Source organism: Phyllostomus discolor, chromosome 1 (genome assembly GCF_004126475.2).
Source record: "Phyllostomus discolor isolate MPI-MPIP mPhyDis1 chromosome 1, mPhyDis1.pri.v3, whole genome shotgun sequence".
Classification (NCBI taxonomy): domain Eukaryota; kingdom Metazoa; phylum Chordata; class Mammalia; order Chiroptera; family Phyllostomidae; genus Phyllostomus; species Phyllostomus discolor.
This window is the reverse complement of record NC_040903.2, coordinates 116,308,369-116,335,347: the sequence shown is the minus strand read 5'-3', so window position 1 is coordinate 116,335,347 and position 26,979 is coordinate 116,308,369. Positions and strand designations below refer to the sequence as shown.

General features: G+C 42.8%; 1 protein-coding gene across 6 annotated transcripts in view; it reads right to left on the bottom strand.

Annotated features, from left to right (window-relative positions):
* The window catches only part of ADPGK (ADP dependent glucokinase), a 33,079-nt gene extending 7,415 nt beyond the window's left edge, over nucleotides 1-25,664 (bottom strand). For 2 of the 6 annotated variants that reach the window (XM_028507383.2, XM_028507384.2), the window contains exons 1-6: nucleotides 25,358-25,664; nucleotides 18,546-18,771; nucleotides 14,957-15,019; nucleotides 8,166-8,286; nucleotides 2,857-3,053; nucleotides 2,118-2,216 (exon numbers count right to left, since the gene is read on the bottom strand). In XM_028507383.2, the coding sequence (XP_028363184.1) occupies nucleotides 2,118-2,216; nucleotides 2,857-3,053; nucleotides 8,166-8,286; nucleotides 14,957-15,019; nucleotides 18,546-18,771; nucleotides 25,358-25,584 (933 nt within the window). In that variant the 5' untranslated portion in view covers nucleotides 25,585-25,664. Of the gene's footprint in view, nucleotides 1-2,117; nucleotides 2,217-2,856; nucleotides 3,054-8,165; nucleotides 8,287-14,956; nucleotides 15,020-15,232; nucleotides 15,477-18,545; nucleotides 18,772-25,315; nucleotides 25,338-25,357 lie in introns of those variants that run through there. The other 4 variants (XM_036028237.1, XM_028507388.2, XM_036028240.1 and 1 more) reach the window with 4 other exon arrangements.
* Between the last annotated feature and the right edge of the window lie 1,315 nt (nucleotides 25,665-26,979).

The window sequence follows — 26,979 nt, the reverse complement described above, 5'->3', positions numbered from 1 at the left end:
GTACTTGCTAATGGGAAAAATACAGTCATGGATTTAGAAGTGACACGGATGTATTTAGAAGTTACTGGTGGCAGCACTGTATGGAACAGCAAAGGGACATCACGCCAAATGCCCATGGAGAGGATTTAGGTTCGATAAACTGAGATGCTCCACATTCCTTTTAACCATGTGGCTATGAAATGACAAAGGGTGCTCTCCAAGCGATGACACAAAAAAATCTCCAAAATCTACTTGGGAGCATTTGAGATCTTGCTCCCTAGCATATGCTATGCATTTGACTCAAATAGACTCTTAAAAAATTAAAAAAAAAAAAGTCCACTTAGTGAAAAAGAGCAAAAAATGCAGAACAGTATATTCAATATACTCGAGACTCTCTGAGCTTCCTGGACTTCCTGAAAGTCTATTTCCTTTGCCAGATTGGGGAAGTTTTCCTTCATTTTTTCAAGTAAGTTTTCAATTTCTTGCTTTTCCACTTCTCCTTCTGGTACCTCTATGATTTGGATGTTGAATGTTTAAAGTTGTCCCAGAGGTTCCTAAGCCTCTTTTCATTTTTTTGATTTGTTTCTTCTTTCTGTTCTGGTTGAATGTTTCTTTCTTCCTTCTGCTCCAAACCATTGATTTGAGTCCTGATTTCCTTCCCTTCACTGTTGGTTCCCTGTATGTTTTTCTTTTTTCTCTATTTTGCATAGCTTTCACTTTTTTCTCTATTTTGTGACCACACTCAACCATTTCTGTGAGCATCCTGATTACCAGTGTTTTGAACTGTGCATCTGATAGGTTGGCTATCTCTTTATCACTTAGTTCTATTTTTGGAGTTTTGATCTGTTCTTTCATTTGGGCCATATTTCTTTGTCTCAGCACACTTATTACATTGCAAGGGGCAAAGCCTTAGGTATTTGCCAGGGCAGAGCAACCCTTGTTGCTAGGTTGTCACGCTGTATGTGAAGGAGGTGTCTGAGAGGGAGCTATGATGCTTGCTTGGCTCTCAGCCAGCTTTCAGTCAGTCATCCCGCTACCCACAAGCAAATTGGGCTGACCAGATGCTGATTCCCCAGTGGGTGTGTTTGTTATATTATAGGACCCTGTGGGTCTCTCCAACAAACTCTCTGGTGAGCCTGGGAGCTCTCCTGAATAACTGGGAGTTTATCTGCATGCAAATATGGGACTGCCTGGTCTGCTAGCCACAGCCTTGCTGCACATCCTCTCTGCCCTGGCTGCCTGTCTCAGCCTCATTCCTATCAGTCTGAATGAATGTTTCTTCTTTAACTCCTTGGTTGTCAGACTTCCATACAGCTCATTTTCTGGCAGTTCTGGTTGTTGGGTGTTTTTAAATTTGTTGTTGTCCTCCTTTTGGTTGTGTAAGGAGGCAGAGTGTATCTACCTACGCCTCCATCTTGGCTGGAAGTTCCTATATTTGCATATATATGTACATAGTAACACTGGAGGGATATAAATGAAACTAAGTTTACTAACAGTAGGTACAGGTGGCAGGAAAAAGGGAGAGTGACTTCATTGTATAGTTTTTAATATGAATATTACCCATTAAAAAGATTAAATAATAATAAAATGAAAATTTAATTAACTTCCCTAATTTCATAAAGCTAGCCAGCAGCAAAGCCAGCATTCCAACCCAGGTTCCCCAAGTCTGCATCCTAAGCATCACCCTCCCCGATTCAGCTCAACGCTGCTGCTGCCCCAAGGCAGGAGTAACATGGCATGCCTGCTGGTGTGGGAGTGAAGCCCTCCCAGTTTCCTTTTTCTGAATTCTTGATGTTCAGTTGAAAGCAGCTGAGAGGGCTTTTAGTTTTCCCCTTTGAGTTCCACTGTAGACCGTTCACCCCAACTTTCCCATTCCAGAAGAAGAAACAGCCCACGAACCCACTGATACGCTGCCGTATTTCTAACCTAGGAGATTTTGCTTCATGAGTTCTGGTTTCTTATTTTAATCTCTAAGGACATAGGTTTCTTATTTCATCTCTAAGGAGTGGCATGACAGCCATACCTCAGTAATCTGGCCCCTGAGCCCAAAGAGCTGGTCCTGCTGGACAAAGGCACATCTCTGCAAGTCCCCATGAGTCAGGGCCGAAGAGGGCCCCATGTGCCACCCACGTGGTTACCTGATGCACAATGCTGCTCATGAGCTCCCTATTAGTCATACTGGCCAGTTCTAGGTGAATTGGAATACCAGCTGGGATGTCAGAAATGGAGGTCACAACCTGCAAGAAGAGGATAGCATTGCCATTAGATAAGAAGTCAGGCAAGAGGAAAAAAAGATCAGGCCCTAAGAAGCAATGGGTACTGTCGCTGTCTTCTTTGCATCCTCATGAAAGCTCCCAGCCACGTAGGCTTCCACAGCATCTGTGGATGAGGGATGCTTTTCCCAACAGGAACACCTAGGCTCTGCAGGGAGGCACTGTGTTACAGACTCAGAGAGCACAAAGGACTGCCCCTGTATGTTCATGTAGTCAACCTGGTCCTGGGGATCTAAAGTGAGCAGATGGCTTCAAATGCTGTTTGAATCTGCAGCAACAGCTGATGAGAAGTGAGATGACACAAACACCACAAAGGACACAAACTACAGACACTGCAGCTTTCAGTCATTCAGTTTGGCATGGTATACAGAGGCTCAGGCAGGAAGATGTTCTGACCTGTTCCACTCAAGGTGCTGCCTGTGTCTGCAAGAATACTGTGAGGTGCCTCCCTGGAGCAGAAGGCAAGTTCAGAGCCAGCTGCCATGCTATGTCCTGGGGAGGTCAGGACTGAGGACAAGGCAGCATCAGCTGCAGAGGGCAGAAGGCAGGAATCTGAAGAAACACACTAGCTGAGATCTGTGCAATTCTTTAACAGTGCTGTTACCTCCAAGAGTCTCTTCCTCTGGAGCTCCTTGCTTTGTCCCTCCATCATGTGCAATCCAGAAAGGACCACCAGGTCTGGCTGAAACTCCTCCAGGCTAGACACAAACACCTCCAGCATACTCATGGCCCCGTTGGAGAGGTCGTGGGAGAAGATGAATCGGTTGGCATGGGGAGCTTTTAACTGGCCCCACTCCTCCCCTAGAAAAGCCCAGTCAACACAATGGGAAGAAAAGGAAGAGGCTTTAAGTCTCCTAGCTATAGGGGGCTTGTAGGGGCCCCAGTGGAGCCTTTGCTCTGGGCAGGCTGGCTTCTGGCTGAGTGGAACCTCGCTACAATGGCCTTGAGTAAGCATCACACTACATCCAGGGAGACCGTTGTCAGTAATGAAATACACCAAAGAAAACCCCAACCCCAACCCAACAAAAACACAGAAACACAGTACGGGTGCTATGTGCGTTTGTCAAAGGGCTGGCAGTAAGCTCCTGTCAAGGCTCAGGAAAGCTCTGCTGATCACTGAGCTTTTCAAACACAGGATACCTGTGTCCTTTCCCAGTTACAGAGCAGCAGCATGACGTCCAAATGCCAGCACAGAGTGCATACAAGTGTGTCCCCGTATACAGCAATGCTGCCTTTCTCTGTCTTCACCTCACAGCATTGCCCAGAGCATCTTTCACTTAGGTGGGGCCTAAGGGGGCTGACATTTCAAGAGTCAAGCTGACTGCACTCCCTCCTCCCTCCCAGTGTTGTCCAGGCACTCAGTCCAGAAGGTAAGGGCATCTGGCTGCTCTAACATCCTCTGAGTGAGCTACTGTGGAATAATGACTGTTCAAGACCAAGTTTAAGTGCTACTTCCTTCCTGAATGGTTTCTGACTGCTCCAGCCTGAGGTACACTTTCACCACTCTAAGCATCCACAGAGATTTTCCTTTCCATGGTTTGTGACAATCATTATGCTTTGAGTTATCTCTTCTATTTTGAACTAGTCAAACCTATATATCATTGCTTAACTTTTCACACATTTGGGCCGTATTTCCTGAACAGATTGCCAGCTCTTTCAAAGGAACACTACATGTCTGGTTCCCATAGCATTTGTCACAGCCCCTGCACAGGGAGTTAGATCCATCCTCGGGTAGGTCTGCTGGCAGGAGGAGAATTCTGTGCTCATCTATAGGACTGGCTCTCAGCACTGGCCATGCATCAGAATCCCCTAGGAAACCTCGCTTTAAATGTACAGGTGTTTGGCTCTGGCCAGTAGACTGAGTGCCAGCCTGTGAACCAAAGGGTCGATGGTTAGATTCCCAGTCAGGGCACGTGTCTGGGTTGTGCCAGGTCCCCATTAGGGGGCGTGCAAGAGGCAACCACACTTTTATGTTTCTCTCCCTCCCTTTTCCCCTCTCTAAAAAATAAATAAAATCTTTAAAACAAAACAAACAAACAAAAAAGAATCAACCAATGAATGCATCAATAAGTGGAACAAAAGTCAGGGTTTCTCTTCCTCCCTCTCTCTAAAATCAATAAATACAAAAAAATTTAAAAGTACAGGTGGCCAGGTCCCATTGCTGAGGATTCTGATGTGCAACAGGTGGAGAACTAACTGATTAAGACTCCACAAGCTGCCCAGTACCTGAGAGGGGTGTGAGTCCTAAAGCAGGGAAGACGAAAGAGGCTCTCTCTGAGCTCACTTGGTGAAGCTTTTCAATCAGCGGCTTTACCACACAGAGCTCACCTTCTTGTCCACAATGGGGTTGGGAGAAGCAGGTGACCACCAGCATGGGCACTCTGGGGCAAGGACTTACCCTGCAGGTTTACATGTTTTCCCTCCACATGAGGGGTTCACCCCATTTATAAAATGCAAGCTCATACACTGAAACTTAGTATAAAAATTTGGCTTCTATTATTGGATTGGCTAAAAGTTGTTAAAATTTTTGTTAAAAAAGACACATTTTTCATTTTCACCAATAACTTTATTGATTTGGATATTTTGAATATATTGGCTTTCTCCTGCTATTGGTTTCTAGTGGGTAGAGGCCAGGGGTGCTGCTATCATCTTCCAATGCGTAAGAACTGGAAGCCCCACAGCAAAGACTTACTTGGCAAAATGTCAATAGTACCAACAAATTTTGCAAACCACTTTTGACACATTCGATCAGTTATAGTGCCTTCTCCATACACTGCACAAATCTTTTTTTGAGTTTGAGTTTTTATATTTCTTGAAACAATAAAGCATAATAGGCCAAAAGTGTTGAGTTATTTCTTTCACCTTCAATATTAAAATGGCTGCACAAAAATTTACCAATTTTTATAATTTTTAAATGCACACTGTTATGACAGCTATCACAATACAATCTAACAAAATTGTTTCGAATGAAGTTAAAGACAACTAAGTACTTCTAGAGCCATCACATGGAAAAAAAAAGTAAGGGACTTTTTAGCCAACCCAATACAGTTACTGGATATTCCTTTAGAAAGGCTTTTCCTCATCTTGTAGTTGATATGCCAACTGCAGTTAGCAACCTCCTTCCACCTTTCTGCAACGGGCATCTCCAAACAGAGGCCCTGCCTCTCTCTGGTAAATGCGTGTGCACACACATGTGTAGGGCTTACTCTAGAGCAAGTGTCAAAGCTGGGAGAACCCATCCTTCTTTTGCTTTGAGTTCAGCTTTCTTGAATTCATTCCTCTGAAAAACTTTTATATGTGGGTCACTTATATAAAAATCTATGAAAATAAAAATAAAACATAGTACCTATTTACTAACCCCAAATGCAATGGTTATATTTGTTAAAACTGAATTACTTTCTTAGCTCCTGGCCCAGGTCCAAAGAAAACACCCAATGGCAGTCTCCAGAGCTGAGTGCAGTGTTCCAGCTCTGCTTCATTTAAAGACCAGACACAAGGGTGACCTCCCGTCAAGCCTTTCCTAACTCTGTGACCCCAAGAAGACCCAATCACTTCCTTTCCTGGGCCAGAGCTACACCCAGTTACAGGACTTAGCACGTGACTTTGCAATCACTTGCTCGGGAGGCCATCTCCTGTAGCAGACAGTGAGCAGAGGGCAGAGCCGGGTCTTCTACTACCATCACACTCCCACTGCCTCACACTGCCCCTGGCACAGAGCCAAGTGAATGAACAGCAAGATACACACACAAAAAAAACGGGCTGATGACTCTAATGCCCACAACAACAAGAAATATGGGTATGAACTCCAAGTCCAATTATTTCCCCAAATAATGAGACACTGTACAAGGGAAAAAGACATGGCATTAGTATTCTCCAGAGGGCAAGACCTGGAATTGGCCCTTAAAGAGTGAAGCTGCCAAGAAGCACTGCCTAATTTAACCTAGGAAAAAAGAGGCACACAGCACTCAAAATAAATCAATTCCTTCAGGAAAAAAGTGAGAGAGGCAAAAATAAACAGGCTTCCGAAAGGTGAAGACAAGGAGGGATGTGAAGAGCTGTTCATTGGCTGTTTCCAAAGGACACAGAACTGATGGAGGGGCCTGAGAAGCAAAGTGACTGGAATTCAGAGCCCCTAATAATAGTTAATACCCCTCTCTTCTCACAAAACTTTGAACTTATTTAAGTGATTTTTTCTCTCAATTTATCAATCTGTCCTTCAGCCACTAAGTCGGCAAAACCCAGATAATGACTGACTGGATCCCCAGCCCAAAGCCTGAAAATAACGTTCTCTGCAGGAGTCTGGCAGGAGAGGAGGAGGAAAAAGTTGACAAATCCCCCTGGGAATTTATTCACCCAGGTTAGAGGGAAGCAGTGGATGGATTTCTGATTAGATAGCTGACCCAACAGCTGCAACCACCTGACTAAGTTCTCTCCAGGGGCTGATAAAAGTGCAACTTCACAAAAAGTTTCATAAAAGGTCACTGCTTCGTACCAAGAAAATATGGCTAAGAAAACAAAAAACTAAAGTGTGAAGTTTATAATCCCAAGGATAAAGACAATCTCCTGTCCAGATATGCTGTGCCACCCTCTGAATTACACACAAGGCACACCTGTCAAACACAGCAGCAGTCTTAGGGAGGAGAGCCGTCTCTGCAAGGTATATGACAGAAACCAGGAGCCAGAAAAGCCCTAAGTCCGTGACGTGAGTGCCCACAGAAACGAAAGTGAGAGGAATAAGGAACTGGCAGCAGCAGCAGCAGCACATCAAAGGCACAACTTTAGTTATCCTGGCCCTTGTAGTCAACAGTCTGGTTCTTGCCTTTCATTTAAGCAGCTCACAGAGCTTTAAACACACTAACCTCTTAATCCTCAGCACAACCTCCAGGCAGTAGGGAGAAACTAAAACTGAAACTCAAAACTTGTATATTGTTAAATGAGAACTGCCTTCCCCAACATTCTGTCCCTAATTTTCAGACCCTGCCTTTCTTAACTTCTTGACTGATTCTAGTAAACACCCAAAAGACAACCAGAAACAAGGAACAACTCTCTTTTTGTTCTTGGAGAAAGGCATAATTTTCAAGATGCACTATATTTCTCTTACATTAAAGTTAATTATAATTACTCTAGTAGGTGAGGTTCTTTTAATTGTCTCACTTGGAAGCAGTTCACTGAAGCACATTAAGTAAGTACTGCTTTAAGGTACCAATTAGTCCGTTTCGATGCTTGAGTCTTTAACTTGATTAATGCGTTGAATCAGAGATTCAAGAGGCTGATTTCTGAGCAGAGGAAAGATACCACAGCCAAATACACAGAATCATATAAACATTACGTTCAGGTATTTAGGATTCTTTCAGAACTCAGATCTGCAGTGTGTAACATAAAATCTACTGAGGGAGGGCAGGATGGGGTGGTCTGAAGTGATAAACGTTGAAACATTATACAATGGGAAATAGTACGTGCTGTTACACACACAAGGCAAAACAAAATGCTTCACAGGAAGCTTGCCAGAGGCCTAGAATCAATTCTAAGAAGCTTGAAACAGTTGGCCAGAAATGCCTAGTGCAGAATCCAGCACAGAGTTGGGCAGACGTTATGTGCCCTTCTCTTTCCTTGGTAATAAAGAAAAACTTTATAGGTGTATGTTTAATACATTTTCATTTTTACTCAAGATGCCTGATTTCTCCTGAGTTTAGATCAATTCTGCTTGTATACCTGGGAATTTTCTTCACTGTTGCCACACTCTAGCACTCTCCCCTCAGACAATGGCCAGTATCAGCACAGAAACCTTTGTAAAGTGAACAGGATCCTACTAATTCACACAGATAAATTTTTAGCATAGTCACACCTCAAGCTAACAAAACAAGACTCCTCTGACAAGTCTTATACCATTACTTACTTACTCATTTCTCTTACCTGCTTGATACTCTAAAATGAGATGAAACTCATCCACTTCCTGCAGCGACTCTGGTGGAACAAATACATTGTCATCAAGAAGTTCATGAAGCTTGGGACCCACTGGGCCACAAAGAAGAACCTGGAGACAAGAAATACGAAGTCTATCAGACCTGTCCCTCTTCCCATGGAATCTGTATAGTAACTGAAAAGGTACATCCAGGCCACTTCTCATTTTAACAAAGCAGTGGGATCCCAATCTAAGTTTGGAAGCTTCTGGTTTGAGAGCATGCAACAGGAGGCTGTTACCAGAGTTTAGACATCGAGCATATGGCCACAATGTGCCCAGAGATGAGACCAAAGACCCACGCCATGTGTTAGGTACCTACACAGCTGCTGTATCCCGTATATCCTGTTAGAGACTGAACATTTGTGTCCCCCCAAAATTCATAAGTTAAAGTCTAATTGCTACGGTGATAATATTTGGAAATAGAGCTTTTAGGAGAAAATTAAGGCTAAATGAGGTCATATGAGTAAGGTCCTAATCCAGTAGGAATGGTAGCCTTATAAAAAAGAGCGAGATTTCTTCTCTCTCCCCACCACACGCACTGAAGAAAGGCCATGTGAGATCACAGCTGAAAGGCAGCCATCTGCAGGCCAGGAAGCGGGCCCTCACCAGAGACCGAACCCTGCTGGGACCTTGATCTTGGACTTTTCAGCCTCCAGAGTTGTGAGAGAATAAATTTTTATTGGTTAAGCCACCCAGTCTATGGCATTTTGTTATAATGACAGACTAACACACCTTACCCTACTTTCTGTTTTTCTTTACTCACTCATGTACTGTGTAGGCAAATAGATACGGGATACTGAGAACAATTCTGTTGGAATTTTACGCAGTGTAGAAAGGCCCAACCTCAAGGATCACAATACCTCCCACAACCAGGTGACCTGATAAGTGAGACCTCCTGTACTTAGCTGTAATGAGAACAGGATAGCCTTCTGAATACAAGAAGTAAAAACTGCTTCAATTCAGAAAGTTTGGACGTAGGTACTCAGCAACTTTTCCAAAACCTCTTCCATTCTGACCTGGGTATCTATCTCCTGGGCTGTCCTTTTAGAACCCATTTCACACTGCTGTGGTTTTTGCCATGCCAGCTCCAGACACCACTCAGAGCCAGGCTAACAGACTCAAAACCACCAAACGATGAGGGGTCAGGCCAGATTTAAAGAGGAGTGCCCAGAGACAACAACACTTTCAGATCTAACATGCTCCACCCAGGAGCTTCAAAGGCACTTTTACTTGCTAATTAACTGCTTATTCGCACAGAGGAACATTCCTGTGTCTGAGAAATACCAGCTTCTGGGTGAAAATATACCCGTCCCCTTGACCTACTTCCTTTATGCCTTGACACGTGTCCATTTTTTGCCAATTCTGGAAAGTCTTGCCCCTACCATTTTATTTTATTTTCTCTAATTCTTGGCTAGAGCTTCAGCTTCTAAGATGAGATGACAAGAACCAAGTTTATCCTCCTATCTGAAATATCAATGGGAAACAGATAAAATAGATGAAACAATGATTTTCAAAACATTCGGACATCGGGCAACGAAGGACAGTGATCCCTAAAAAACAGGAAGACTAAGTAAGCCCTTCAAATGTATCAGCAAATTACCTTCAAAGAATTTCCAGATATACAAGTCTAAAAGAATTCATCACCAGCAGCCCTGCACAACCAGAAATGTGAAAGGAAATCCCCCAGGCAGAAGGAAAATGATACCCTACCCTACAGAAATACAGCACTAAACAAAGGAATGAAGAGCACTAGGAATGGTGCTGGATAAGCAACATCTGAATAAATAGTATCTTTCCTATTATTTAAATACTTTCAAGATAATTAACTGCTTAAAAACATTAACAACATACTGTGAGATCTGTAAGACATATATAGGTAAACTATGTAGCGATAGTAGTATAAAGATAAGATGGGAGAAACGGAAACACACTGTTGTAAAGTTCTTACATTCTATGTGGTGGTACGCTAATATTGCCTGCAATCAGACTGCGATAGCTAATGTACATAATAAATCCTAAAGCAACCATTAAAATAACAAAACAAAGAAGTATAACTAATAAGCCAGAGACGATAATATGAAATCAGAGAAAATAATCCAAAAGAGTGTAGAAAAAGAGGGGAAAAATGAAGATAAAGAGATGAGACAATTGGAAAACAAATGCCAAGATGTCAGATTTGAACCTAACCTGATATAGTAACAATCATATTAAATGTAAGTGGTCTAAACAATCCAAATAAAAAACAGAGATTGTCAAAGTGTATTAAAAAGCAAGCCCCAACTCTATATGCTGTCTACAAAAAATATGTTTTAAATATAAAGACACAAATAGGTTAAAAGCAGGATGAAAAAAGATGTATCATGCTAACATAATCAAAAGAAAGCTGGAATGGCTATTTTAAACAAAACAGATGTCAGAGCAAAGAATATTATAAAATAATTTTCTTTATCCCTAATGATAAAGAGGCCAATTCATGAAGGGGATATAACAATTCCAAACACTTGTGCACCTTATTATAGAGCTTAAAAATGCTGCATGCCAACCCTGGCTGGTGTGGCTCAGGGGACTGAGTGCTGGCCTGCAAACTGAAAGGTCGCCAGTTTGATTCCCAGTCAGGGCACATGCCTGGGTTACAGGCCAAGTCTCCAGTCGGGAGCATGTGAGAGGTAATGTATCCCTCACACATCAATGTTTCTGCCCCTCTTTCTCTTTCCCTTCCCCTCTCCCTGAAAATAAATAAATAAAATCTTTTAAAAAAATACTGTACACAATGCATAAAGTTATAGAACTGCAATGGAAATAGATATCTAAGTCCACAGTTATAGCTGTCAATATCCCTCTCTCAATAATTAATAAATAAAGTAGATAGAAAATCAGTAAGACTATAGAAGGCTAGAACAACAATTCCAACCAATGTGGTCTAACTGACATTTATAGAACATTCTACCCAACAACAGACTATAGCAAGAAAAAACATATTCTGGGCCATCAAAAAACTCTCATTAAATGGAGTCACAGAAGCATATTCTCTGACCACAATGGAATTAAAATAGAAATCAGTAACAAAAATATATCTAGAAAATCCCCAAACATTTAGAAACTAAATAATACACTCCTAAGTAGTCCATGGATGGGTTATTAAATAGCCCATTTTCAGAAATCAAAGGGAAATTAGAAAACATTTGAACCAAAGGAAAATAAAATGCATCAAAACTTGTGGATGCAGCTCAGTTCTTAAGGAGAAATTTATTGCATTTGCACTGAACATTCTGTATCAGAAAATAAGAAAGGTCTCAAATCAACAACTTCAGCTTCTGTCTTAAGAAACAAGAAAAAGAAGAGCAAGTTAAAGTCAAAGTAAACAGAAACCAATAAAAAAGAGAAAAACAATACAGAAAAATCAATGAGACAAAAACTCATTATTTATTGATCAGATCAATAAAATTGATAAACCTCTAGCCAAATTAATCAAGGAAAACAACCATCATTTACCAACATTAGAAATGAGCAATAACAAACATCACCACAGATTCTAAAGATCTTAAAAGGGTAACAGGATATTATCATTAGTTTTATGCCAATTAGTGCAACAATTTAGATGAAATGGACAAATTCCTTGAAGGATAAAACTACTGAAGCTCATTCAAAAAAGGAATCTGAATTTCTCTATACCTATTTTTTGGAAAAAAATTGTTAAAAACCTTCATCAAAAACCCCAGGTCTGGAGAGGCTTCGCTGGTGAACTCTATAAACATTCAAGGACTGTAATATCAGTTCTACACAGAATCTGTTTTTTAAAAAATTGAAATACTTCCCAAGTCATTCCAAGGTCAGTATAACCCTGATGTCAAAACCAGACATACAAGAAAAGAAAAATACAGATCTATATCCCTCTTGGAAATTGACATAAAAATTTAAAACAAAATTTTAGTAAACTGAATCCAACAACATATAAAAAGGGCAATAAATATTATCAGTCCCAAATGGGGTTTATCTCAGGGATGTAAGGTTGGTTAACATTTGAAAATCAATGTAATTACCATATACCAAACAACAAAAACTCCCACAATCACCTTCTTAGATGCAGAAGCAGGATTTGATGAAATCCAACGTTATTCTATTCCTATTGGTTCAGTTCCACAAATATATTTTCATTTTCTCCTTCTCCCCATCCCCACCCTCGTTTAAAGCAGACACCCCTGTCTTGTTCCCAATATTAAGGGTAATGCTTATAGTTTTTGCCCATTGAGTACAATGTTGCCTATGGATTTGTCATATGTGGCCTTTATTATGTTGAGGTGTGTTCCCTCTATTCCCACTTTGCTTCAAGTTTTTATCATAAGTGGGTGCTGGATTTTATCAAACACTTCACAAATATATTTTCTAAGGCATTCTCCCCTCCTACCATCTGGCCTCTATCCCACCATTCCACGAGGTCTGCCTTTGCTATATTCACCAGGGTCTACTTCTGAGACACAATATACAGCAGTCATTAAAAGTATGTACTCTGGAGCTAGATTGCTTGGGTTCAAACCCCAGCTCTACCCCTTATTACATATGTGACCTTGAACAGTTTTAACTTTTCCAAGCCTCATTTTTCCTATATATAAAATGGGGATAATACAACTTTCCTTACAGGGTATTCTGAAGATTAAATGAGTATATATACTCATATATAACACTTGAAAGAGTGCCTGGCATGTATTAAGAACTATGTAAATGTTAGCTATTATTATTATTATTATTATTATTATTATTACCACCTTTGGAAATACCTAGTTCTTAACCTCTGGTAGTTCTCAGATGATCACATTCTGGCAAGTGAAACTGAATGAGAGCAGCTGGAGGGTGGTGAGGTCAAGACAGAACCTGGCCTTTGAATCCCAGCTCTAACATTTCCTGGCTAGGTGACCTTGGGCACATTACTTAACATCTCTGGACCTTGTCTTTCACCTTTAAAAGGGCGACAATATCTTACTTCATCAGATTGTTGAGAGGATTGAGTAACATATATCTCTTTTCTTTCCTCAATCTCCTACCAAGGCCAGACTCGTTTCACTAGAATGCTTTCCAATGAGACTGGTCCCAGGCACGGCTTCTGCAGAAAACAGCAGCAAATGCTCTCTCAAGGGGAGGTCAATCTTGTACTAACCCAAGACTCGCAGGGTGCTGTCCTCCCAGATGCCAGAATTACTCCTCAGGGTCAGGAGGGTGGCCTACTGAGGACCCACGCAAACACCCAGGGTTCTGATGGGAAGAGCGCAGGCTCTAATAAGCTTATGATTAATCTTTTCTTTTTTTCTATTAACTGGTAATATTTCTGAAGGTTAGCCCTGGAATTTCTAATCTTCTCTTCTTGGGAGTTAATTACTACCTATAAAGATAATGACTGCAAAAAAAATCTATATTTTCCATCCTAATACTTCATGAGAATTTTCTTTTTAAAATTTGAATGTGCACACTTTCATATGCTCTCCACGTCTAAGCACGTGCATCTCCTGCTGTACAGTGTGGCTCCACATAAACTTTCCCCTCAAACTGCTCATCTATCTGTACACAGGACCCACCTCTGGGCTTCTGATTCTCTGTCCTGACCCATATTTCTTTCTTTCTTTCTTTCTTTTTTTTTTTTAAGATTCTTATTTATTTATTTTAGAGAGGGGAAGGGAGAGAGAAAGAGAGGGAGAGAAACAATGTATGATTGCCTCTCCCGTGCCCCTTGTTGGGGACATGGCCTGCAAATCAGACATGTGGCCTGACTGGGAATCGAACTGGCGACCCTTTGGTTCCCAGGCCGGCGCTCAGTCCTCTGAGCCACAACGGCCAGGGCCCATATTTCTATTTTTAGGTTGGTTCCTGAAAACTGTTTACAGTTCCTTTTCTCTATTGTCAGTATTCACATCTATTCCACGCCTGTCAAGTTTCTTTACTCTTAAGTCATCTTTGTTAAATTTATCTTCTTTGTTCTCAAGTATGGTCTAGCACCAAGTAATTCCATTTTATCAGGCTTTAGACAGACGAGTTTCTCTTCTGCTGGCTGCTTAATCTAAACCTTAGTCATTTTACAGTAGGCAACAGCAATAACTTCCTTGCTGGCCTCCCCACTTTGACCTAGTCCACTCATAGCAAAAGAACCTTCTTACTCAGATGTTATTCTGAACAGCAGTAACTTTGAATTCTATTAAATCAATGGTTGAAGACTTAAAGATGCCCCCCCCCCCCCTTACCAACCTCCATCTGGTGGACTTCATGTTTCAATACTAGGGTCAGAAATACAACCAACTAAGTTTGCTCTCCTCACTATATAATCCCCAGTCCTAGGCACTGACTCTTAACCATTCCTTGATCCAGCACTTAAGAACATGGTGCTAGGTTAGAATGGTTCCATTTCTTGTTAGGTGTGTTGTTTTATGCCTCAAACTTCATGTGGAAAGATAATGAATAGTACCAACAACAGTATCAACTAGCCTTAGAGGCTGTTGCAAGAATTACATGATATAATCTACATAAATCACTAAAGGCAATATAAGGTAAAGAAATGTCGGGCACAAAGTAAGCACTCAGGAAGTGCATAAGCTGCTACAACTCTCCTACTATTATTACACTGGCTCCTAATAAGAGGCCACAATCTGGCACATAGTAGGTGGCCCACATGTTGAATTGGGAAGAGATACTCATTCCTGCTCTAAAATTATTGAAAATTAGAGAAAGGGACAGGTTTTAATCTGAGAATTTGACCTACCTTTAAATCTGAGTTGGCTGCAAATTTCTGTCCAATTAAAGCTGCATTTCCTCCTACATAGTGCTGTAAGATAGTTCAAGATAGTTCATTTTATTAATATTTTAAGCACAACTAAGTTACCCAAGCTTAATAATTTTTAAAATTAATTTAGTCTATTTTTCCCCTCAATTTGAGGTGACTTTACAAGAAGACACATATGAGGCTAATAAAACATTAAACCCATAGGTTAATTGACTATGAGTTACAAGGAAAGGTGAAGAAAACAAATATACTAACCATGGAAATTAGTATAATTGCCTTAACCGTGGATCAAATTTGGCCTTGAGCTTCCAGGCAGCCCGAAGAGATTAAGCAAACATGAAAAGTGTTCACAGATCTTGTATTCTACACTGTAATCCTTCTAAAATGAGTATATGATTATGTTACTTCCCCAATAGTCATCAATAAATACTGCAATGAACTGAAATCCAAGTCCTACGTGAGGCACACAAGGCCGTTCGCTATCTGCCCTAGCTCTCCTTCCATCTTCGTCTCCTGCCTTCCCTTCCACCCCGTGCTTGCAGTTCTCCAAGTCTGCCTTCCCCTCTCTGTGCCTTTAGCACATACTCTTGGTTTGATGACACCTGTCCTCCTCATATACTGATAAATCCCAGATCACTTCTCAAGAATCAGGTGCAGTATCACTGCTTCTGCGGTGCCTTCTAGTCCCTTCTCCCCACTGCCTAATCAGCTTCCACAAACCCTTCCCAGACAGGATTAGAGAGCCCTTGCTAACCCTACACTCTGAACAAACCCTACTCCAGCCCTTGTTCACTTGGGGTATTATCATTTGGGTACATGTCTAGCTCCTTCAGGGCAGGGACTGTCTTTTTCTCACAATAAGTGCTCAGCAAGTGTTTGCTGCTAAATTTTGAGAAAGGACAAAACACACTGATGTGTTAGGAAACACAAAAGCTTTTCTAGGAGAAAATGTTGTCTCCTAAATATCATCTCTCTCAGCTAAGGGCCCAGGGCTGGAGAACAGATAATTCAAAGCTGCTGTTTCATGCTAAGGATGAATTCATGTGCTTTGGAAACCTGACAAGCAGGAGATAAAGCTGGTGTTCTACTATGAAAGCTAAGAAGCCACATCAACAGAATGTTACCACCTCACCTTCCTAGTCCTCAGTCCCACACAGAGGCACAGACTAAATAAATGATTCAATTCTAGATGCTACACATCACTTGATCCCAGGGTTTTGTCAACCAACTACTGGGTTTAGGTGAGGCAGTAGCACCTTTCTATGGATAAATTTAAAACTTTCTGTGATACACAGGCTGAAATGTGGACTTTTAACATATTACCTTAATTTTTTATTTAACTATGATGGCTAGAATGTACTAAATATCTTAGGGGAAATATTAAGATTTTATGAGGTAGATTTTAGAGTTTTCATGTAATAGTTATTAACTGCTGTTTATCAGTCAACCTACTTCAAGGGAGTTTAAAAAGGCACTAAATAAAGTGCCACCCTAGTGGAAGATAAATAACATATTTTAGGTTTTACAATGTTAAGAAATAATTTGGATGATCTACAAGCTAGGTAAAGTTCTGTAGAAAAAATTTTTTTGTTATGAAACAAAAGTCAGGATCAATTTAGAGAGAATACAGTAGAAGTCAAGCTGGTGGTTTCAATCCACCATCGCAAAGACCTTTATGCAGGAGACACGTCATCACGTTAGAATTATCAGGGTTTCTTAACAAGAGATCAGACTCTCATTACTGAGTTCGGCTGCAAAATGACTGTAACTGAAATTTTAACAGCTGCTGTCTCCTTCAGAAACTCAGTTGGGTAACGCCAATGCCCGTTTCCAATGTTCAAATGGGCAGCTTCAAAGGGAGAAAAAAAATCCCTTGAAAGTCTTAAAAATTATCAAAATAAAAGTGGTCATAAAGAATAGTCTATGAAAGGTACAAATTAGAAATGGTATTAAGAGCTTCCTTAGTAAGAGTCACACCCAGACTTAGGTGACGAGCCAAAGGAAGATTTTAGGTAAGAAGAATTAGGGGTAGGGTGGAGAGATGTTTAAACAAACTACCAAAACTCAACCTCAAGAAACAAGGGAAAGGGAAGACTGACTCAGACTGGCTAAACTGTTTGACTAGGGTCTGGTGCTGAAATTAGCCGGAAGGTTGAAACAGAAAGAACACATGTAAGAAAAAATGATGAGTTTAGTTTCTGATTAAAGTTTGAGATCTTATGTGGGGGAAGTGCGATAACGATGGTATGTGACTAATAAAAATAAACATTTTGTACTATGCAAAAAACAAAAACTCGACTTCAAGGGGCATAAGGGCACTTGTCTCAGCAGGTGTGCTGGGCCCAGGGAAGAAGTCACGGTGGGATCGCCTGTCCCAGCACTGCTCTGCCTCTGAGTGAGCCTGGTAGAAGTTGTCTGGATGATGCAGGCCCCAGAGCTTTGTTTATCATCACCACTTGGGCTTGGGGTCCCCTAGTTCTATCTCTGACAGGTTGGAACCCTGTAGACAAGGTGCTCAGAACAAAAGCATCAATATAACCAGGAAACTTGCCAGAAGTGTAAAATTCTTGGGTCCTATCCTCATACGCTGAATCAGAAGCTCTGGGAGCAGGGCCCAGGAATCTGTTTTCAATACCCCTTCCAGGAGATCCCGGCATACGTGCTTACCTCTGAGAACCACCAATCTAGACCTGTGGTTCTCATCCAGGGTGATTTTACTTCCTCTTCTCCCCCACCCTGACAACAGTTTTAACTGTCACGATTGGGGAAAAGAAGGAGTGCTACTGTCATCGAGAGGATAGAGGCTGGAGAGGCTGCTAAACATCTTAAAATGTGCAGGAAAACCCCCACTACAAAGAACTGTCTAGCCCAAAATGTCAATAGTGCTGAGGTGCAGACACCTTGATGTGGACCAGCAGAACAGAGTGAAGCCCCAGCTGCCCCTTTCCCAGGCGAGTCTAGAACTTTCCCTGTGGGTCTGGCCTCGCCTTCTGCTCAGGAACGACTAGGCCATGTTAAGATTACTGCAAGTTACCAGCCACGAGCAATACCCAAACCAGTTAGCAGATACCATTCTTATCTTAAACTTCGGTAACATGCAATTTTACCAAAATTTTAGTAAATATGCTTTATAAATGCTAGCTGACTGGATCTGACTAAAAACAGCAGAGTTAATGGAAGGTCAGATACACAGTTTTACAAAGAGAACACATTGCAGAACTGCATTCCCAACAATCATCCCTTTGGGACAAACTGGAGGAAAAAGCTGCTTGGTTACTTTTAGGAACCATGTAAATTAGGTTATCTTTTCCCAACACCTCCCCTTTTTTAAGATTTTATTTCTTTTTAGAGAGAAGGAGAGAGAGAGGAAGAGAAACATCCATGTGAGAAACACTGATTGGTCCTCTTGTATGTGCCCCAACCAGGGCCCAAACCCGCAGCCCAGGCATATACCCTGACCTGGAATCGAACAGGCGACCTCAGTTGGTGGGACGAAGCCCAACCAACTGAGCCAAACCAGTCAGGGCTCCCACCCTATCTTAACTTACTATTGGTTAACCAAACAGACCTGGGCTCCTGGGAACTTGGATGCAACCTGGGCAATGTCATGGAAAGTTTCCTTATCGCTGAAGAAGCGCTCTGCAGCTGCTCCCTTCCCCATGAAGTGAGTGAAGGCATCTTCCAGATCATTCCTTGAATGCAGGATGGAGTGATCTTTCCCATCCCCAGGATTCAGGCCAAGTGCCTGCAAGAGCTTCACCCCTGAGAGCACCACATCCACACATGCATTGACTCTGGAAAGAAGGAGGACAGAAACATGAAAGAAATGAGCAGAAGTCCTGGGGGACAACATTCAGGAAAATGTTTCAGAGAACTGTATTCAAACAGAACAACAGATGAAATGGATCTGAAACCTGAACTGCAAAGTACACATAGCAGAAGGAAGACTTTATCTGAATGTACGTCTCAGGAATAGGACACGGGGTTCTCTTCAATATTTTGGTGAACTTTTACACTAGTTACAAAGAGAGAAGATGGGTGCTCAGCATTTCAGAGTAGAGCTATCATGGTAACACAAATATAGCATTTCTGAGAAAATGCCGGTGGAGCCAAACTGTCTGGATTCACACTGGCTGTGTGTGACTTAAGCAAGTCACTTTTAATGTTTCTGTCTCGGTTTCCTCATCTACAAAATGGCACGAGTATTTAACTCATGGAGCTGTTGTGAAGATTAAATGAATTAATATACACTTAGGAACAGTGCGAAGTAAAAGGCAAATGCTGAGTTACCAGGTTGGCTCCATGGAAACTATAAAGTACTAAGGTTGTCCGGCAGGGCCTCTCCTATGTGTGCCTGGACAGCTCTGGCTCATATCGTCAGTGTTTCTTTGCTAAAAGTCGTCCCTTAAAAGAGAAAGGCTGAATAATCTGGGTAGCTAGGTGCAGTCTTCCTACCCACCCCTGGTCACTAATCCTGCCTCTGCCTACTGGAAATGTCATTCTTGGCAGTGGGGCTGGATGACCACACAGGCAGCTCCCAGCCTCTGAGAAGAGCCAGGCTCACAGCAGGCCAACCAAAACAGCTCCTGGTGATAAGGTAGCTGGGCTCTCAGTAATCCTGGGCAGCTTTGAAATCAGAAGGTAAACTCATCAATAAAGAAGGCTCAATGGATTGAATTTTAGGGTGAAATAAATAGCTATGTTTCTCTTCTGGTTGTTCTAAAAAATCTTTGGATCTGGAAATTAACACACCAAATCATTAATGGTTGCAAACTCGAAGAAGAGGAATGAGATTGTTAAGGGAAAGGAATTTTATTTCATTAGATGTATTTCTAATGTTTACAAACATGTATTACTTTTATAACTTAACAAATAACAGTTTTAAACGTTTATATACAGGCTAGATATTATTACAACATGCAAGTAAGGCTTATATGGATAAGGAAGAGAAACATGACACAAACTGATTGCATCCTCATTATAAGATTTCTTTTATTAATTCTCCCTCTATGGGCCCCATGTTTTTGAAAAGATTTTTGCCTACAAACATTTAAATACCCATTTTATTACTCTTTTAAAGTCAAAGGCACATAATTACTCTGGTCAACTGGAAAGGCCCTAAACATCAGCATGCCTTTCTGAGTGTAAAGCACAGTAATGTGCATATGGCAGGTGCTGAACAATGTGTTTAAAACACATTCCTTTCACCGCCTTACATGATAATAAACCAAAGACACTGTAAACTCATCCCAGTTCCACCTCATACAGTGTTTCTATGGAATGCAACATAAGATGTACGAATCTTAATAGGAATACAGGTCTCCCTGGCTCTAGTAGGTTCCCAAGTTTCAGACAGTGAGAGCTTGGAGGGTGAGATACTATTTCCACTGAACGGCTCTATTTAGAAAATGTATCCAAATAGATTGGGATCTTGTGTCTGGGCAGCAAAAACTCAGATACTGAGCAATACCCACATTTGGAAATAATGACTTCAGTAAACACATGACCTTCATATCTAGTTCTGCTGAGATCTTAAACATAGTTTGATTCTTGAAAGATGATAATGGAAGGAAGTTGAGCTTGTAAAAGTTACAAAAAAACAAAACTGAAAAAACAACATCCAGCGTATTCTGCAACACAAGACAAAACATAACAGGCCTAATTTGGAGTTAAAAATATATAACCACCATAGGAACATTTTTCACCCACCCCCAACCATGTCATGAATACTTGGGCAGGGGGAACAATCATGAAGAGGAAAGCTTTATCTTTGGTAGCTTATGAAAAGATCACTGAACATCTACTATGTGCCAGATACTAATCTCAGTACTTTTACATGTGATTTCTGGTTGTTTTATTAAACTTTAACCAGAGCAAGAAACCTTCTCTGCACTTACCTCATTCAACAGTGTACTAAAATATAAATGAGCACATTGTTTACAGGTTAAGGTGCTTCATTATCAGGGGAAATTAAGGGAAGGAGGGGGCAAAAGGATCAGAAGAAAAAATTAGCCTCATGTGACGGGCAGAATTTCACACTTTGGTAAGAAATGTGTAAAAGATTACAACGTGAGTTTGGAGAAAACACAAATGTGGATGAAATAACTGGAAAATAAGGCAATGTGACAGATGCTGAAATCTCAGTCAAGAGGCTGACGGGGTGAGCACAGAGGAAGCTGGGAGCTGGAGGGTCCTCACCTATCACTAGGGATGGGCTGGGGGCCGGGAAGGGGGAATAGTTCCCCCTTCTAGACTTTCAGTTCCTTAAAGGCAAGAACAGTGGTTCTTACCACTTCCTTTCTGTTTCACTATCTGTAAGATGTTTCCTCGGGTTATGTTTTAGCTGTAATACCACACCAAGATATTACAAGAGCTAATCATACTCACTACAAGATACGAAACAGCAGAAATCCAAAAGGGTCCCTGGGCTGAACCCCGGATGGTGCTCTGGAGAAATAAGGCAGGCATTTTCAGATAGATCACACCAATTTGCAAAACATCATAAGACAGGAAAGTAGTCATCATCATTTTCAGCTGAAAAAGGTTGAGTCCTCCAACATTCCAAAAGCCATGGCTAGAGCAGCCGGTTTCCAATGCAGATTTATCTGACACTAAAGCCCATGCAGGAAGCATGCACAAGAAAAGATGTGAACGAAGGGATCAACCCTGTGTTTGGACACAAGAATGCTGATCGAGTTAGGACACAGAGTATGAACAGGAGAGAAGAGTAAGATAGTTTTCAAAGGTCAGGGTGAAGCCAGGTATGGGGGAATATAAGCTGGTTGTTCCCAAAGATGAGGGGCTTATCACTCACCCAGTGAGGCTTCGATACCAGGGTCCACTTTCAAGTGGGGAGGCGGGACACGTTCTAGAAAGATGTGGTAGTGGGCTCAGCATCTTCTTGAAACTCCTATGTTTTACTTCTCTGGTCACTATACACCAACCCCTGAAATGCTGGTGCCTCTCCAAATGCCACCCTCATCATTTACCTTCCCTTCTCGTTCTCTCCCTGGGTGAGGCTATCCACTCTCTGGCTTCAACCTAAGTGCCGGTGTCTCTAAAATCTGCAACCCTGCTCCCCAATACACTCCTCCTACTCCAGCCTCTCAAAGTCAGCAGCTGTGGCTGAGTTTCTTTTGAAATCCCACAGCAGGTACATTTCCCCTCCTCTGAAATCAAACTGGTTACCTTCTACCACAAACTTGTTCCTTTTTCTTAATCTCTCTTAATGGCAGCAATGTGGCATGAACATGGAGGAGCCAGGAATCGGTTAGAGTTGGGCCTCTGGCACTTGGTAACTAGTTTGGGGCAAATCAATGTTTCTAAACCCCAGCTTACTCATCTGTGAAAACTGGATGACAATACATGTATCTGTCTACTAACAGTTGTAGCAAGATCCCAAATACTAAAAACCTGTTACTTGTAGCAGCCTTTCTTTACTCTAGCACTTTGAACCTATCAAATTTCACATTTGGCACCATTTCCAAGCAAGAAAAGGCTCTTTTTTTCCTTCACACAGAAGACCCCATGGTGGCCTCTTAACTAGTGTCAAGGTCTCGGTACTTTCCTCCTTATAAATCACATTAAATTTTGTGTTGTGCGAGTAAATCTGTGTACATTCTCCTGGGAAGTGAACTACAATACGCACACATCCCAAATGGGATTCTGGAACAGGTACTGCACCTTCTCCCACCTACCCCTTGCACATGCCCATTTTTAGGCTAAAAATCCCTTTGGGTAATGAGAAATGTTACCAATGGATGTTACCCACAAAAATGACAATGAAACAGTCAAACAGGTTAGAACCAATACTTAAAACCTACCTTTCACATCCCCATGTTAGTCTCAGCAAAGAGCTTTGCATAATTTACCTGATTATAAACAAACTCATCATCTACTCTGATATTGAAGGCCCTTCTTGACATCATTTCTTGACATCTTTCTACCATAAGGTCCTTCCTTACTCTAAACACAGGGGCAACTTAGCATTCCCAAACTATGTATTTTTCACATTCGGTTCTTTCTGCCTAAGTGGATTTATCTGCCCACCTTCATGGAGAAATGCCATTTCTTCCCTAGGGCCTATCCCATGCAAATCACTATGGCAGAATATACTTTCCAAGATGGCCACAGTGGGTCATGGTGCACAGCTTTCTGTAGTTTACTTTTTTCCATAATAAATAAAGGTCTTTTAAAATTTATTTTAACTGCAATATTCCATTGTGTGACTGTACCAGTTTGTTTATGCATTTTCCTATTTCTAGCCAAGAGAAAAAAGTAGTTATTGAATTTTTGCTACTATAAACAATGCTTTAATTAGGGGGCCCATCTCATGTTCTTTTTCACGTTATGCAGACACTCTTCCTGTCAACACGTATTCTATGTTCCCTCCCCTTCAAGCCAGTTGGACCTGTGACTATGATAGAAGTGCTTCTAAGTTACATCATAAAAGGCATTAAGGCTCTGCCTGGCCCTGTTGGGCTATTCTGTCTCCTAACCCACTCATCCTGCTGTGAAAAAGTCAAACAGCTACACAGAGAACCTGTTGGTATTCAGGTACAAACCCAGCCATTATCTGACCAAAACTGCACAAGATTCCAAATGAGAACTGCTTGGCTGAGTGAGCCCTATCAAATCTCAGGATCATGACCATGCTTTAAGCTACTAAGTTATGGGGTAATTTGTGATGTAGCAATAATAAATGGAACATCACCTTCTCAGATGGAGTTTTCTTCTGGAACCTCATCCTACAAAGAATTAGTTATCCTTCTTTGTGACACAGGCTACCTTGTTTATACTACTAGTTCATCAAAGCACTTTTCATAATCCTTATGGACAGCATTGCATCCCCCCTCCCGCCCCCATTCATATGTTGAAGCCCTAACCACAAATGCGACTGTATTTGGAGAAACTTTTGAGGAAACAATTAAAGTTAAATGAGGCCACAATCCAACAGGACTAGTGTCCATATAAGAGGAGACATCTGGAGTGCCCATGCACAGGGGAAAGGCCACATAAGTACACAGCAAGGAAGAGGCCATCTGTAAGTCAGAAAGAGAGGACTCACCAGAAACCAACCCTGCAAGTACCTTGACCATGGCTCATCAGCCTCTAGAACTGTGAGAAAATAAATATCTGTTTAAGCTCCCAGTCTGTGGTATTCTGTGATCCAAGCACTGATAGATATGTGTGTTCCCAACAAATGAGGCATGAACCTTGCTTCCTCCATCTCTGTATCCTCAGAACCTAGCGTGGACCTGACACAAAACACGCAGTCGATGAATACTGCTGAGTGAGTGTGCATAACGCCAGGGAGGCCAATGAAGCTGATAAGGAAGTGGGTGGAAGGGCCCAAATTTTAAAAAAGACGTAAAAGGAGATACATCTAAAGAAACAATAAATGTGTTGATATAAAAAACACTAGCTAACATCTGAGTGCTCTTTAAAGCAGACACCATGCTATATTACAGAGATTACTTATTTATAATCTTCACAGTATCTTTGCTTTACTTTACCCTTCTCGGCCCCAACAATCACAGAAATTAACAGAGTGCTTGGCAGAAGGCCTGCTTTTGTATGGTGCTTTACAGATGCTGGTAAGATATTCAAGTCAAACTGAGACAGGAACTAGTTAGTGTAACGGAAATAATTACATTCTCAGGAATACAAAGAAGGGCGGCACTGTGATCTGGAAGCATCCTAAACATGCAGTATGAGTTTCAAGGACAAATGCATGTGTAACGCATGGAAGGCTGCAGAGACTAAACGGAGACTGAATTTGAACATCAGCAAGTCACCAGTGGGCTTTGAAACAGGAGTTTCAGTGGAGTGGTGGTCTCCAAACTAAGGCGTTAAGGAAGGGGAAGCAAGGCGTTGGTAGCTCAAGGCAGCTACCACTCACACCCCACTGCTTCAAGTTCAGAAGCAAGAGGAAGAAGAGTGCCGTCAACGCGGGAAACACCAAAAATTTAGACTGCAAAAGAGCAGTCGCCAGAGGAACGGGAGGAGCTGAAAGCGGAACGAAGGTGGCTCGAATAGTAAGGTGTCCGGCTGAGCGGGACTTCCAAGAGGCGACAAGGCTGAAACTACGGAGAAGAGGGAAGGGCGCAGGATCCAGCCAAAGGAAAAAAGCGGTCTCGTGAGTCCCTGCAACAGTGACGAAGAGGGCTAGTTCCAGACATGCAACGCTTTTCACCACGGAGGCAGCAGCGTGGACATTTGCGCCGAGGGGCCTTCCGAGGACCTCAGGAGACCCGCTTCTTGCGGGCTCCAACTTCCCAGCTCCCAACCCGCCCGACCTCCGCCAAGGCAGCCCTCGGAGGTCCCGGGCGCCCTCACCTCCAGGACTGGCCCAAAGACGCAGGCCCCGAAGGCACTCACCCCACGGCCACGCGGCGCCAGCGCCGGACCGGCCGCACGATGAGTGCGTCCCAGGCGGCCGCCAACCGGCCCTCAGGGGAGCCGGGTCCCGGAGAAGCGGGCCCCAGCGGCAACGAGCTCCACAACAAGCGCAGCGCCGAGCTCGGCAGCTGCGGCTCCAGCAGGAAGACGCAGCCCACCGCCAACGCTAAGAAGCCCGCGTACGCAGAGCCGCGCCACAGCGCCATGGGGACGAAGACGCTGGAAAGCAACCACCCGACTCCTTTCCCGGCCCGGGCCTCTTCCGGGCTCGGAGCGCGCGGAGGTCGACACGAACGACACGTCACGTCGGCGCGCCCGCGGCCCGTAGGGGGCGGGGCTGTGGGCGCTGGAGCGGGCGGGGAGCCCTGTTCCAGCTGTCGAATCCGGGCACTTCCGCGCCCGGGTTCGTGGCGCTCAAATTGGTTAGTCTAAGGCGAAGACGCTGCATTTCTTCCCGGAACTCCAACTGTACCATAAAATAGAGGGGCGAGGGTACCATTGTTTTTCCCCGGTAAAACGAAGCGGAGGGATTATGAGAAAGTTTGCAAACCTTAAATTAATTCAAGCCAGTCAATGTCTCCATTTGAGCTGCGCCTGCAGTTCCTCTGAGCGTCATGAATTACATTCCCCCCACCCCCACTTTTAATCGATTTCTGCGCCCCTGTGTGCATCCTCCATCATTTACTAAGCTTATCCTGTTTCAGGCCCCGGGCTGAGCTTTCCCGGGAGGAATGGCAGCACAGCAGCAGCAAGCCCCTGGTGCACAGGTGGCGGGAGAGTTTGCCCCTTAGGAGGGTAGCCAGGACCTTCAGCCACTGTGGTCTAAGCCAAGACTGAGGAAAGCCCACAGCCATCATCCTCTCTGGATGACCAAATTCAAACCTAAAATCCTTTTGGGGCACTGTTTCCTTTAACAATCTCAGGAAAATGTACAAATCCACACAATCTTGTGTACAACACTAGGAGGTTATGGACCTTGATTATGAAACCCTTGTTTTCTTCTCCCTCGCAACGTGGCTTAAACCGGGCAGGCCCTGTCGTCCTTGTTGTGACCCTTGTGTGTGAGCCTAGGTTGAGAACCAGTGAAGCTAGGCTTACTGGCAGCTCAATCTCAGTAGCCACCACGCCAGGCCTTCTCTTGTTCCCTGGACTGTTTCCATGTTTCCAGTCCTGCTGGCTCCTGACTTGGCTCTGTGTCAGATTTTCCACTCTGTGCCTGACCTTTGGACTTGGCAGCAAAACTTTATTTCCCTAGCTTTGATCTTGGGCATTTGGCTTCATTCCCCTTAACACCACTGTACCAGCACCTACCCATCCCATCCTGGTCACCCACTCTGTCCTAGTTCACAGCACGCCCGGCCTCAACCCTGCCGCCCCCAGCCCACCTGACTATAGCATCCATTTCAAAGGGGAAGTTCACACTGTAGGGAACCGCTTGGAGAGATGTGGAAATGTAACCCAGCACCCACTGGGAAAACCAGTGGGGAGAAAAGGGTGTCTGATTGTTCAGGACGGTGCCTGCCAAAACAAAGCTCTCTTTTCAAATCCTGGGATTCTCTTTTGTTTCCTGGGAGTTGTTTCCAACTGTCAACGCTGTGCTC